Source organism: Panulirus ornatus, chromosome 67 (assembly GCF_036320965.1).
Source record: "Panulirus ornatus isolate Po-2019 chromosome 67, ASM3632096v1, whole genome shotgun sequence".
NCBI lineage: Eukaryota > Metazoa > Arthropoda > Malacostraca > Decapoda > Palinuridae > Panulirus > Panulirus ornatus.
In genome coordinates, this window is record NC_092290.1 from 6,216,920 (window position 1) to 6,232,138 (window position 15,219).

Below are 15,219 nucleotides of genomic sequence, written 5' to 3' on the forward strand. Positions count from 1 at the left end.
CAGTGGTCGAGCAGTGGGTGGGTAGTGGGATGATGACGACCCCTCCCCCTCCTTCACTCTCCAGTGGTGGTAATGGATTCAGTTCTCCTCGCGTCGTCTGCTGGGAGATGCCATCTCCGCCACTGTAGTTTAATAAGTCTCAATGTCTCCCACTGTCTCAACGTCTTGGGTTGTCATAGCCACTGTAGTTTAATAAGTCTCAGTGTCTCCCACTGTCTCATCGCCACTGTAGTTTAATAAGCCTCAGTATCTCCCACTGTCTCATCGCCACTGTAGTTTAATAAGCCTCAGTATCTCCCACTGTCTCATCGCCACTGTAGTTTAATAAGCCTCAGTGTCTCCCACTGTCTCATCGCCACTGTAGTTTAATAAGCCTCAGTATCTCCCACTGTCTCATCGCCACTGTAGTTTAATAAGCCTCAGTGTCTCCCACTGTCTCATCGCCACTGTAGTTTAATAAGCCTCAGTGTCTCGCACTGTCTCATCGCCACTGTAGTTTAATAAGCCTCAGTGTCTCGCACTGTCTCATCGCCACTGTAGTTTAATAAGCCTCAGTGTCTCGCACTGTCTCATCGCCACTGTAGTTTAATAAGCCTCAGTGTCTCGCACTAGGTTTAAGATGACTGTTTCTCCCCATTCTCTCAGTTTGGGTTAAGCGACCATGAGCATCTTACGGTTGTGGGGGACGGAAACCATGAGGAAATTCTACGTGAAATGAGCCTTATTGCCATATTTACTAGATGGCTTACAGTGACTGATGTACGATGATTTGCATGGACTGATGTACGATGATGAGTCAGTGACTGATGTACGATGATTTGCATGGACTGATGTGCGATGACTTACAGCGAATGATGTTCGATGATTTCAGCGACTGATGTACGATAATTTACGACAACTAGTGTACGATGATTTGCAAGGGCTGATGTTCGATGCTTTATAGTCACTGATGCACGACAATTTACAGTGATTGATGTACTATGATTTATAGTGACTGGCGTACGACTATTTGCAGTAGTTTTCTGTACGATGATTAATAGTGACATGTACAATAATTTGACGTACGATCATTTACAGTGACGAATGTACGACGATTCACAGAGATGGATGTGCGATAACTCATAGACACGAATGTGCGGGTTCGCAGTGGTGGATGTTAACGGTAACTCTGGGTGATGGATGTACGATGCCCCAGAGTGATGGACATGCGATGATTCACAGTGATGAAGCACGATAATTCACAGTGATGGATGCACGATAATTCACACTGATGGATGCACGATAATTCACACTGATGGATGCACGGTAATTCCACGATGGATAGACGGTGAATCACGATGATGTATGGGCAGTTTCAGTGATGGATGCAGGATGATTCACAAAGATGGATGCACGATAATTCAGTGATGGATGCACAGTGGTTCACAAAGATGGATGCACGATAATTCAGTGATGGATGCGCGACGGTACACAAAGATGGATGCACGATGATACCATGATGAATGCACGATAATTCAGTGATGGACGCACGACGGTTCACAAAGATGGATGTACGATAATTCACTTGATGGACGCGCGATGCCTCACCGTGTCGGATGTACGATGATTAACAGTGATGGACGCGCACCAGCAAATTTCTTAGTACAACCTTTTGTATCAACAGCTCACCGAGGGACCTGAGATTGGCATATCTTAGTATAATTTAAGATATTATCACGATAGTGTACACGCAAGTATAACCCGATGAGGAGGAAGGGACAGGAGAATATATATATTTTGATACGATAGAATCAGTCGCGTGCCTAAGAGATAGATATATATCTCTCACGAGAGAGGAGAGATAACACAGGCCATTAACTTGAAAACATATAAATTGCCTGGTTTATTTAAAGCACATTGAACCACCCTGAGCAGCACAGGGAGAGAGGGTGTTAAAACGAGATGATCATATTATTCAGTGGATGTCTAACGAGTCACATTATGGCAAGATTATTATAATTATTCCTTTTTTTTATCAAAGAAATAACTATTTAGAAGTTGGGTTAATGTGAGATCTGAGGAATGGTTTTTAGGACGAGGAGTGTTGTGTATGTGTGTGTGTGTGTGTGTGTGTGTGTGTGTGTGTGTGTCTGTGTGACTAAAGACAGAACCAGGGCGTCGAGGACGCTCATGCCTCTCTCAGACAGTAAAAATATATGCACAATTTTGCGTGGACACGGCCGGCCGGGGGGGGGGGGGGGACACATCCGTGAATAACAACACCAGACCCTTGTTGTGGGGCTCAACTTCATGTTCTCTAGAACAAAGAACTTTCCTCTTCCTTTTGACGAACTTATATATATATATATATATATATATATATATATATATATATATATATATATATATATATATATATATATAAAGATATGTGTATTTGACAAAGGAGATTAAAAGCACATAAATCTGGTTTGCAAATCGCTGTTCACTTGAGCACGACGGGACGACCAAAGTGGGTGTGTTGGATGTGACCTTCAAGGGTCAAGGTCACGTTCATCGTACCAGCGGGTCACTTCTTTTGTCTATGTCCACCAAGAAAAAAAAAAAAAAAAAAAAAAAAAAATATATATATATATATATATATATATATATATATATATATATATATATATATATATATATATATATATACACACACACACACACACACACACACACACACACACACATACGCTAGTTGTACACAGTAAAGTATATAAGTAAATTATATAACTGATAAAAGCGGGCTGCTGCTTCACGTAGTTTTTTTAGTTTACGCCATCTGACGAGGCTGGACCGTTGTTATGGTCTCTCTCTCTCTCTCTCTCTCTCTCTCTCTCTCTCTCTCTCTCTCTCTCTCTCTCTCTCTCTCTCTCATAGCGGACGGGGAAGTAGTGGATCTCTTCTTTTGCCTCCCTCTCTCCTCCCTCCCTCCCTCCCTCCAATAACCTCTCCACCTCCAATAACCTCTCCACCTCCAAGAATCATGACTACACAAGACACCTCGTGGAGAGCTCTTGATTAATTCCCTCTTTCCATTTTCCTCACACTCCCGTTTTCTTTTCACCCGGGATGGCTATGATTAAGGAGGGGGGAGGGGGAGGAGGAGAGGGTGAAGTCTCTTTATTTTTCCTCAAACTCCCCGTTTTCTTTTCACCCAAGATGGCCATTATGAAGGCGAAGGGGAAGGAGGGGCAGCGAATGTGTGTGTCCATTGGGTCGTCCTTGGCTCCGGAGGGGCATTGGAGGGTTTGGTGGAGGGAGGCTGGGACCCCCAACGCCGTACTTTACTAGGGAGGTAAAAGAGAGAGAGAGAGAGTGAGAGAGAGAGAGAGAGAGAGAGAGAGAGAGAGAGAGAGAGAGAGAGAGAGAGAGTAAAGAAGTTATTTCAATACAGTACCTCCTCCACGACGCCTGAGTTCCGTTAACGGAGGCGGCGGGGGGGGGGGGTCGTCGTCCCCCCCGTTTATTAACGGAGAGACGGGTCATGTTTATTAACGGAGGGACAAGGTGGGGGGGGGGGGGGTTGGTTCGCGTTTATTAACGGGGAGAGAGACGCGGTCCTGCTCATTGGCTGCCCTTTGAAATGGAGATGTATTGGCATTTCCCGTAACTAGCTGGGGCGTTAATTGAGTTTTCCCTCAAGTGGGAAATACACAGCAACGCGCTTTTTTTTTTGGGGGGGGGGGGTAAAAAAAGAAGGGATGGGGGTAAGGTAGGTAGGTAGGTTGACGTGGGTAAAAAGGGGGATGGGGCCGCCCCCACACACCGTCCTGGGATAGGGAGGGAAGGTGACCAATTCAGGGCGAGGAGGCTTCATCAGGCCACAGCTGGTGTAGGGGAAAAAATATATATATATACAACTTTCCACCGTAATACAATTATCATCTAAAATAGTCCAGACTCTCCCAGGGTACGACGTGTATGTATAATTTTTTTTTAGTTCCCTTCTCGAGAGTTTTTCCATGGGAGGGTTGGGGGTGGGTGCGTTTGGAGCGTACGAGGAAAGGAAGGAAGGAAGGAAGGCTCATTTCTTTTTTATATATATGTTGTAAAAACTGGGGTGAACGTAGGGTAGGAGAGAGGCAAGGAGGGGAAAAATTTAGGTAAGGGGAGGAATGCGAGAGGAAATAGTGGAAGTGTGGAGAGAGTTGGGTCCAGGTGGTCAGTGGAGGGAGAGGAGGGAAGGGTTGGGGACGGTGGAGGGAAGAGGGAGAGAAGGGTTGGGGACAGTGGAGGGTAGAGGGAGGGAAGGGTTGGGGACTGTGGAGGGAAGAGGAAGGGAAGGGTTGGGGACTGTGGAGGGTAGAGGGATGGAAGGGTTGGGGACTGTGGAGGGTAGAGGGAGGGAAGGGTTGGGGACTGTGGAGGGTAGAGGGAGGGAAGGGTTGGGGACTGTGGAGGGAAGAGGAAGGGAAGGGTTGGGGACTGTGGAGGGAAGAGGAAGGGAAGGGTTGGGGACTGTGGAGGGAAGAGGGAGGGAAGGGTTAGGGACTGAGGAGGGAAGAGGGAGGAAAGGGTTAGGGACAGTGGAGGGAAGAGGGAGAGAAGGGTTGGGGACAGTGGAGGGTAGAGGGAGGGAAGGGTTGGGGACTGTGGAGGGAAGAGGGAGGGAAGGGTTGGGGACTGAGGAGGGAAGAGGGAGGAAAGGGTTAGGGACAGTGGAGGGAAGAGGGAGAGAAGGGTTGGGGACAGTGGAGGGTAGAGGGAGGGAAGGGTTGGGGACTGAGCAGGGAAGAGGGAGGGAAGGGTTGGGGACTGAGGAGGGAAGAGGGGGGAAAGGGTTAGGGACAGTGGAGGGAAGAGGGAGAGAAGGGTTGGAGACAGTGGAGGGAAGACGGAGGGGAGGGTTGGGGACAGTAGAGGGAAAAGGGAGGGAAGGGTTGGGGACAGTAGAGGGAAGAGGGAGGGAAGGGTTGGGGACTGAGGAGGGAAGAGGGAGGGAAGGGTTGGGGACTGTGGAGGGAGTGGGTATGTCGGAAGGAGAGAGAAAATGGGAGAGCCTGAGGGTCCATGGCTAGGTTACCTTCTGTCATAATTCCATCAGTCAGCAGGGAACAGGCTAGCTCAGCAGGAGCCGTCTCCCCACACACCCACCTCTCCCTCTGGCTCAACGGCGAGGTTATCTGTGGCCACCTCCGCCAGGTCGCAGTGGACACAGCACTGTGTCCAGGCGAAGGCAGTCATAGCCGTCGAGGTGGAGAAGGAGAGAGAGAGAGAGAGAGAGAGAGAGAGAGAGAGAGAGAGAGAGAGAGAGAGAGAGAGAGAGAGAGAGAATGAATTGATTTTGAGTGTATGTTTTGTCTGATTCTCTCTCTCTCTCTCTCTCTCTCTCTCTCTCTCTCTCTCTCTCTCTCTCTCTCTCTCTCTCTCTCTCTCTCTCAGTCTAGGAAATATGGCGGGGACTCACACTGGCAGCGGAAGACATTGTGGTCAGTTTGTGTACACACACACACACACACACACACACACACACACTACAGTGGAAGCTACACCATATAGACATCTGTATACTGTGTTTCTCGAGTGTATTTTCCCCCCTATGCATACCCTCCTCCCCCCCTTGCATCCACCCATTGAAAAAGGGGGAAAAAAACGTCCAGTGAGCTGTGTGTCCAGTTATGTTCCACCGTCCTGTGCTGGCGGTGCACTCAGAGAATTTATAGCTACGTCTCTCCCTTTGTGATATATATATATATATATATATATATATATATATATATATATATATATATATATATATATATACATATATGGACAATCACATGTTTACCAAATGGCGCCCTAGCTTCGTCTCTTCGATGTATATCAACTGACTGTTATATTTCTCTCTTGTGTCTCCCCTGATGATGTGATTATTACACGAAACTGCACTTGGGAACTTATCGTGTTTCATTTCCCCGTGGACTCATAGGAATATACTTGATCACTCGCTCCATTGTGATCCTTTCCAATATATATATATATATATATATATATATATATATATATATATATAAATGATGCCGCGTGTGACAATGCAAGTATTAAGTGAATAATCCTTATGGCGATGGGAAAGCCAGCCTGCAGATTTACTACCAAAATACGGAGAGAGAGAGAGAGAGAGAGAGAGAGAGAGAGAGAGAAGAGAGAGAGAGAGAGAGAGAGAGAGAGAGAGAGAGAGAGAGAGAGAGAGAGAGAGAGGATTATTATTCCATTTGTGCCGTATTTTTTTTTCGTGAAAACCGTGGCAGGTGTTCCACCCTGTGTTTTAGGATATATATATATATATATATATATATATATATATATATATATATATATATATATATATATATATATATTTATATATTACACATGCCTTTACTCTTGTTTGGTAATTTATTTTTTATGTTTCTCTCTTGTGTTGTACTGGGGAGTTGTCCTCATGGTCATTGTGTTGTGATAAAGTATATATTTGGTGATTTAGAAGTAGGTATTGATGTGGGGGAATTGTCAGTTCAACCACGTCATACTTTTACGGACGGGCGTGGCATATCTTTTCAATGGTTAGGTTTTTTTTTTTACCTCATATTTCGCATGTAACACGACGGTCCTTTCAAAAAGAAAAAGAAGAACTATGTAAGTATGTTAGAAATGTGTCGTCTTTTCATTGTATGTATGTTTATCTAATGTGTCGACCATATGCTGTTCTTACCTGTTCATAACAGAGATCCTTGAGATGCTGTTTTTGTCTCCTGTTAACAGAGATCCTTCAGATGCTCTTCTTATCTCCTGTTAACAGAGATGCTCTTATCTCCTGTTGACAGAGATGCTGTTCTTATCTGTTAACAGAGAGGCTCTTCTCTTATCCCCCTGTTAACAGAGACGCTCTTCTCTTATCTCCTGTTATAACAGAGATGTTCTTCTCTTATCGCCTGTTATAACAGAGACGCCCTTCTCTTATCTCCTGTTAACAGAGATCCTTGAGACGCTGTGTGATGACTTCCTGCCCAGCAATGTGTCAGCCATCTTGTACCTCTTCAACTCAGAGACGTATGGCCGCTCCACCGCCTCGGTCCAGTACTTCTTCCAGCTGGCTGGCTACCTGGGCATCCCGGTCATCGCCTGGAACGCGGACAACTCGGGCCTGGAAAGGGTGAGTAGTAGTAGTAGTAGTCGTAGTGGCTGGGGGGCGGTGTGGCGGCATGGCGTCGCAACCCACCCACCCACTCATTCCCTCCCCGCGCCAGCCACCCTCTCCCTCCCGCGCGCCATAGGGAGGAAGGGAGTATGACGCTTTTTAGGGAGGCATGACACGCGGTCCTCTTGGGAGGGAGGGAGGGAGGGAATGACGCTTTTAGGGAGGCATGACACGCGATCCTCTTGGGAGGGAGGGAGGGACGGGGAGCGAGTGAGGAGCAGGAGGAGCGGGAGGGAGGGACGGGGAGTGAGTGAGGAGCAGGAGGAGCGGGAGGGAGGGACGGGGAGTGAGTGAGGAGCAGGAGGAGGAGGTAAGCCTCCGCTGGGGGACGTCCCGGCGAGACCATGATATCCAGCGGGATTTGCTCCCAGGATTTCCATAATATGTCAAGAGACCGGAGCCCTGGAATTCCCCGCTGTGGTTCGGTTAATTCCAGATGTGTCGTAGATATGGGGGATATATATATATATATATATATATATATATATATATATATATATATTACTTATACTTAACCGCCGTCTCCTGCGTTAGCGAGGTAGCGCAAGGAAACAGACGAAAAATGGCCCAACCCACACACACACACACACACACACACACACACACACACATACATACACACACACACACACACACACACACACACACACACACACACACACACACACACACACACACATATACGCCCGCTGGTTCACGTGGCGTTTCCCGATCCCGTGCACTATAGTGATATTCAATTCCATTAAGGGTCTTAGTCATATAAAAGGGCAATGTCTTTTAGGTCTTTAGATGATTTTGGAGAATATTTTTAGGATCTTGGAAGGGTTAAAGTCGCTCTTAAGTGGGATATTCGTGGACTACTGTATGATTATGACTCATTGTATTTTAAGGATTTATGGTAATGTATATTTATGGTCCATTGTATTTTAAGGATTTATGGTAATGTATATTTATGGTCCATTGTATTTTAAAGGATTTATGGTAATGTATATTTATGGTCCATTGTATTTTAAGGATTTATGGTAATGTATATTTATGGTCCGTTGTATTTTAAGGATTTATGGTAATGTATATTTATGGTCCATTGTATTTTAAAGGATTTATGGTAATGTATATTAATGGTCCGTTATGTTTTAAGGATTTATGGTACTTTTAGGGACTTGAGTGAGCTTTCACAAGCTTGAGTTTTAAGTGACACAGACATGGTTTTCAGGGAGTTTTAAAGAGTTGGAGAGCAGGTGGTAGGGGGTCAGTGGTAGTTAAGATGGTCTAAGAATGTTGTGGTTAAGGGTCAACAATTGTTAAGATGTATATTGGGGGTTTAGGGTATGCCAAGTGATCCACACACATCATTGTGTGTATATATATATATATATATATATATATATATATATATATATATATATATATATATATATTACTATTGTCTCCCCTGATGATGTGATTATTACACGAAAGTGCACTTGGGAACTTTTCGTGTTTCATTTTCCCCGTGGACTCATAGGAATATATATATATATATATATATATATATATATATATATATATATATATATATATATATATATATATATACATATATATATATATATATATATATATTAGCCTCAATAATATATATGATTGATAGTGTCATATTTGTCATACAATTAATATGTTTTGATACTTTCTCTCGCACGCTGGCCATAACAGGATCAGGTAACTTGACCACTTCGCCCTCATCCCCCTCAGGGGCTCTGCCTTCACCCCCCCCCTCAGGGGCTCTGCCTCACCCCCCCCTTCCCTCAGGGGCTCTGCCTCACCCCTTCCCCTCTCAGGGGCTCTGGCTAGAGGCATGCTCAAGGGGCCCTGGGGTCTTATCCTGTGGCACAGAGACCAAGAATGTGGTCTTAGACTCATCCCAACTATGTCTTTTAAGTTTAGTTTGACGGGTTGTGGGCGAAGAATGGCGTGCGGGTGAGAGAGAGAGAGAGAGAGAGAGAGAGAGAGAGAGAGAGAGAGAGAGAGAGAGAGAGAGAGAGAGAGAGAGGTTGGGATGTTATGGGTTGGCTAGCGACAGTGATGGGTACGGTGATGGGATATTTACTAGCATTACTACTACCACCCATCACCCCACATGCTTGTACTTCCTCCTAGTATACCGTCTCCCCTCCCTCCCCGTCACTCCCCATGTTAATACTCCCCTCACTCCCCCAGTTCCTCCTTCGCTCACAACCCCCCCTCCCCCCTCACTCCCCCTCACTAGTTCTCTAATTCCCACCCCCACAAGTACTCCCCACACACCGCGAGTTCCTCCCTCGTTCCCTCCCTCCCTCACTAGTACCTCCCTCCCTCCCCACCACCAGTCCCTCCCCACACTCCCTACCACCAATCCTCTCCCTCCCTCCCTTCCCCTCACTCCCTCCCTACCACCAGTCCCTCCCCTCCCTCCCTCCCTCCACCAATCCTCCCCTCCCTCCCTCCCTCCAGCAATCCTCTCCTCACTCCCTCCCTCTCTTCCACCAGTTCCTCCCCACACTCCCTCCCACCAATCCTCCCCTCCCTCCCTCCACCAGTCCTCCCTTCCCTCCCTCCACCAATCCTCCCCTCCCTCCCTCCACCACCACCAGCACTGACTGACTGCCTGCCTGTGTTCCCTCCCCCCCTGCGTGCCACAGCGCACCTCCAGCCCACAGCTGCAGCTGGCGCCTTCCATCGAGCAGCAGGCCGCGGCCATGCTGTCCATCCTGCAGCGGTACTCCTGGCCTAAGTTCGCCGTGGTCACCTCGCACATCGCCGGCCACAACGACTTCATCCAGGCCCTCCGAGACCTCATCCTCGAACTGCCAGACAAGGGCTCCGACCAGGAGTGAGTACCGCCCTTCTGCTTCGCCTGGTGGGGGCAGACCATCTCCACCGCTGCCACCCTCTGTTGGGGTTGTAGATTATAACCCAGCAGTTGTGTGTATATGTGTGTGTGTGTGTGTGTGTGTGTGTGTGTGTGTGTGTGGTACAGCTGGTTTGCTTGTAAGTTGGGGGCACGTAGACCTGTCAACATGATTGACCCCCTGTGGGGTTGTAGATTATAACCCAGCAGTTGTGTGTGTATGTGTTGTGTGTGTGTGTGTGTGTGTGTGTAGTACAGCTGGTTTGGTTGTAAGTTAGGGGCCCCGTAGACTTGTCGACATGGCACCAGGGGTCATTAAGACACACACACACACACACACACACACACACACACACACACACACACACACACACACACCAGGCGACAGGGTTGTGAGGGAGCCTTCCACGTGTAGCGGCTTGGGCTGGGTGGGTGTTGGGTGTTGGGGGGCGAGGGTAGGACCCACTTGCTGTAATGGCCTCACAATCACTGCAGAACTTAAGAGAGGGGAATAAACATTTTTTTTTCCTTTTCTTTCTTTTTTCTTCTCATTCTTCATTCCACGAGAGCAGGGATCGTCCCGCGTTACGTATGACGTAATCAGAACACACAAAGCATCTCATTCATTATCGTTCGTTGCTTTCCCTTAAATGATCGTTTGTGTTGCCAGGGTCGGCTGGATAATGATGATCGGAAGTTATGGGTGATTACGAGAGAGACTCTCTCTCTCTCTCTCTCTCTCTCTCTCTCTCTCTCTCTCTCTCTCTCTCTCTCTCTCTCTCTCATATGTCTGATAATTGACCCGGGTAAAGGAATGGTTCCCTCCCCCCCCAAATGACACATGACCCTTAAAAGTATGATATTGGGGAATGATATGTAATATGGCCCCCTGGTATGTGTGTGTGTGTGTGTGTGTGTGTGTGTGTGTGTGTGTGTTTACATCCGGGTGGCGGGAGGTAAGCAGGAAATTTTCCTCTTGTCATGGAAGAGAGAAGAGAGAGGGTGTGAGGAGTGACTTGAGCATAGTCTTTTTAAAGTATTTAAACCATTACGATGATGTCTGCTGTCCCGTACAGTTCATTGCTCTCTCTCTCTCTCTCTCTCTCTCTCTCTCTCTCTCTCTCTCTCTCTCTCTCTCTCTCTGTTTCGACATTACAGTATTACCGTATTGCTTGGCAAGACAGCGTACACAGTACAGTGTACCACATAGTGTACAAGTGTCCTAGCCTTCGAATCAGTGGATGTATTAGCCCTTTTTTGTAACGTATTTAAATACGATTTATTAAAAGAAAAAAAATTCAGTATAAGTTCATGAAAATATTCGTGTAATATCGAAAGCTGTGTTTTGATGTGCAGCAAACGCTTATCTGCATGTTCGTTAGAGAGAAAGCTTATCTTGTTGATCAAGCTGTGATTAAAAACGACTATTTCCCAATGAGAGCATTATGATATGAAAATAATACGCTCATTTACAACTACATTTTGTGGAAAAAAAAAAAGATATGAATGAAAAAATATGTTCCAATTATGATAGAGGGTTGAGAATTGGAATGCTACTTTGCCATACAGATGGTTCAGTCAGCACTAGGCATGATCAACAGTATTTAATAACATCACCTGGACTTTAATAACATCACCAGCACTTTAATAACATCACCAGCACTTTAATAACATCACCAGCACTTTAAAAACATCACCAGCACTTTAATAACATCACCAGCACTTTAATAACATCATCAGCACCTTAATAACATCACCAGCACTTTAATAACATCACCAACACTTTAACAACATCACCAGCACTTTAATAACATCACCAGCACTTTAATCATTCCTCCGCGGGGTTGGCAGACCGCTCACAATGCACCAAGCCTTGTGAGTGTCACCAGCACCAGCTGTCGTCATCTCACCATCTTGTTTAAACCCGCCAGTTCACCAGCACGCCTCTCACTCCAGGTCACCTCCAGCCTCTCATTCCAGATCGCCTCCCGTCTCTCATTCCAGGAGGCCCCCAGCCTCTCACTCCAGGAGACCTCCCGTCTCTCATTCCAGGAGGCCTCCAGCCTCTCATTCCAGGAGGCCTCCAGCCTCTCATTCCAGGAGGCCTCCCGCCTCTCATTCCAGGTCGCCTTCCGCTTCTCATGCATCACCCTCCTCCCTCCCTCATCCCCCACAGGTTCACCATCACGAACACGGTGCAGGTCAGCGACGTGGAGACGGACCTGATGGAGCTTGTCAGCTCTGAGGCCAGGATCCTCTTCCTCTACTCGACGCGTTCCGAGGCGGCCGCTATCATGGCCCGGGCCACCCAGCTGGGCCTCACGGGTGAGTAGGGGGGGTTTGGCGCGTGCAACAGGGGAGGAGGAGGAGGAGGAGGAGGTGGTAGGGCGCCGCGCGTGCACTGGAGAGGAGGAGGAGGAGGTGGTAGGGCGGGAGGGCGCCGCGCGTGCACTGGGAGAAGTGCACAATGTTGATGATACATAGTCACACCATAAATGATATATATTATGTATTCATGGTTGATTATACACATTCTGTGTTGATGATACACATTCGGTCTTAGTTGTGCATACGACGTTCATGATACATAGCAGTCTTACGGACGGCGCGGTCATGGTATACATGGATGATATACATGTTATAGTGTTGAGTGCCGCGCGGACCATAGCGAGAGTGTGGAGTGTGGCTGGTGGTCGGGAGAGCGTTGTGGGTTAGCCAGGTGTCTGACGTGTGTGTATGTGTTCCTCCTCCTTCAGGTACCAACTACCTGTGGATCGTGACCCAGAGTGTCCTGCAGAGCCGGGCCGAGGCCCCCGTCGAGTTCCCCGTCGGCATGCTTGGTGAGTCTCACATACCTGCCTACCTCCCTACCGTCCTTCCTTCCTTCCCCCTCCTCCACCCACCCACCCTTCCTCACTTCGTTTCCCCTCCTCCTCCGCCGCCGCCGCCGCCGCTCCCAACCCCGTCATGCCTCATTCTATCGCTTTGCTTTCCCCTCCTCCCTCCCGTGCTTCCACTCCATTCGCAGTCCACTCTTCTCTCTCTCTCTCTCTCTCTCTCTCTCTCTCTCTCTCTCTCTCTCTCTCTCTCTCTCTCTCTCTCTCTCTCTCTCTCCTTTTCCTCTCTCACACACACACACCACACTCCTGTTCCACTACTCTCATCTTCTGTCTCTCTCTCTCCCTCTCCCTCTCCTCTCCTCCCCCATCTCGCTATCTCGCCCTTATCCCTTCCTCGTCTCTTATCGCATTACTGTTCCAGCCTCCAGGTCTGTCATGTAGCATTAAGATAAAGGAAGACGACTATCAACATCCCCCACACCCCCTCCCCAGGCATCTCCTCAGATCTGGGACGGATCTGTTCGGGTAATGTTGCCTGGGATGGATTTCCAAAGGGACTCGGGCGGACAGAGGGAGGCCAAGTCCACTCATGTACGCTCTTGTGACCCGCGGGATAAGGATTGCTATTACGTAGTGCTCTGATGATGCTGGGGGTGGGTTTTGGCACGGACCACGTTCGGATCACACCCGCCTGCTAGTGCTGTCGTGTGGTGCGGCTGGTCTGCGTCCCTGGTGGGTAGCTGGGTTTAATCGCTAGGTCACGGTCAAAACACGCCCGCATTGGTTGATAAGGGCCGTTTGGATACGTGTCGTGCGTCACTCGCAAACGTCTTGGGTGTAGTTAAAAAAAAAAAGTGTCGTTGATCATCGTTTTATATCCAGTTGAGGCTCTTCATGCATACGTGATGGTTCGTGGGGGTTAATTAGGCCTCCGTCATTAATTAGTGTGAAGTCGGTATAGTTTAGAGCCTTGTGTGTGTGTGTGTGTGTGTGTGTGTGTGCGCGCGCGCGCTCTCGTTCTCTAAGAGCGCCACGTTCACCTTGAGTCGTCTACGCCACAGAGGCACTCGCTCTGAGGTGCCCCCAGGGGTCTGGACGGTGTCAGGGGGTAGGCCCTCATAAGTGCTTCAGGCTCATCGAGGAGCCGTGTTCAGGGTAATTGCACCAGCGTCACCCCCTTGATCACGAGGGAACATATTGGCTCGGGAGGAGGAGGAGGAGGAGGGGGAGCTGTTTGGTTGACGACGTGGGAAGAAGAGGAGGAGGGGGAGCTGTTTGGTTGACGACGTGGGAAGAAGAGGAGGAGGGGGAGCTGTTTGGTTGACGACGTGGGAAGAAGAGGAGGAGGAGGGGGAGCTGTTTGGTTGACGACGTGGGAAGAAGAGGAGGAGGGGGAGCTGTTTGGTTGACGACGTGGGAAGAAGAGGAGGAGGAGGGGGAGCTGTTTGGTTGACGACGTGGGAAGAAGAGGAGGAGGGGGAGCTGTTTGGTTGACGACGTGGGAAGAAGAGGAGGAGGGGGAGCTGTTTGGTTGACGACGTGGGAAGAAGAGGAGGAGGGGGAGCTGTTTGGTTGACGACGTGGGAAGAAGAGGAGGAGGGGGAGCTGTTTGGTTGACGACGTGGGAAGAAGAGGAGGAGGGGGAGCTGTTTGGTTGACGACGTGGGAAGAAGAGGAGGAGGGGGAGCTGTTTGGTTGACGACGTGGGAAGAAGAGGAGGAGGGTAAAGGGAAGAAGAGGAGGAGGAGGAGGAGGAGGAGGAGGAGGGGGAGCTGTTTGGTTGACGACGTGGGAAGAAGAGGAGGAGGGTAAAGGGAAGAAGAGGAGGAGGGGGAGCTGTTTGGTTGACGACGTGGGAAGAAGAGGAGGAGGAGGAGGAGGAGGAGGAGGAGGAGGAGGAGGAGGGTAAAGGGAGGAGGATGAGGGTAAAGAGAAGAAGAGGAGGAGGAGGAGGGGGAGCTGTTTGGTTGACGACGTGGGAAGAAGAGGAGGAGGGTAAAGGGAAGAAGAGGAGGAGGAGGGGGAGCTGTTTGGTTGACGACGTGGGAAGAAGAGGAGGAGGGTAAAGGGAAGAAGAGGAGGAGGAGGAGGGGGAGCTGTTAGGTTGACGACATGGGAAGAAGAGGAGGAGGGGGAGCTGTTTGGTTGACGACATGGGAAGAAGAGGAGGAGGGTAAAGGGAAGAAGAGGAGGAGGGGGAGCTGTTTGGTTGACGACCCTGGGAGTGCCAGTAGCAGGTCGTCAAGCTGGTTTCTTGTGTTGATGAAGGAGGAGCAGCAGAGAGGCGCCGCCCAACACCACCGCGGGGACGACGAGGTGTTGTGCCGTTGGAG

General features: G+C 48.6%; 1 protein-coding gene across 1 annotated transcript in view; it reads left to right on the forward strand.

Moving 5' to 3' along the window:
* LOC139747070 (glutamate receptor ionotropic, NMDA 2B-like) overlaps positions 1 to 13,107 on the forward strand; it is a gene marked incomplete at its 3' end in the record, with an annotated part of 143,801 nt that extends 130,694 nt beyond the window's left edge. Inside the window, exons 3-6 of the mRNA XM_071658861.1 lie at positions 6,957 to 7,135; positions 9,838 to 10,028; positions 12,223 to 12,371; positions 12,803 to 13,107. Of these exons, the coding sequence (XP_071514962.1) occupies positions 6,957 to 7,135; positions 9,838 to 10,028; positions 12,223 to 12,371; positions 12,803 to 13,107 (824 nt within the window). The remainder of the gene's footprint in view (positions 1 to 6,956; positions 7,136 to 9,837; positions 10,029 to 12,222; positions 12,372 to 12,802) is intronic.
* Positions 13,108 to 15,219: the final 2,112 nt, after the last annotated feature.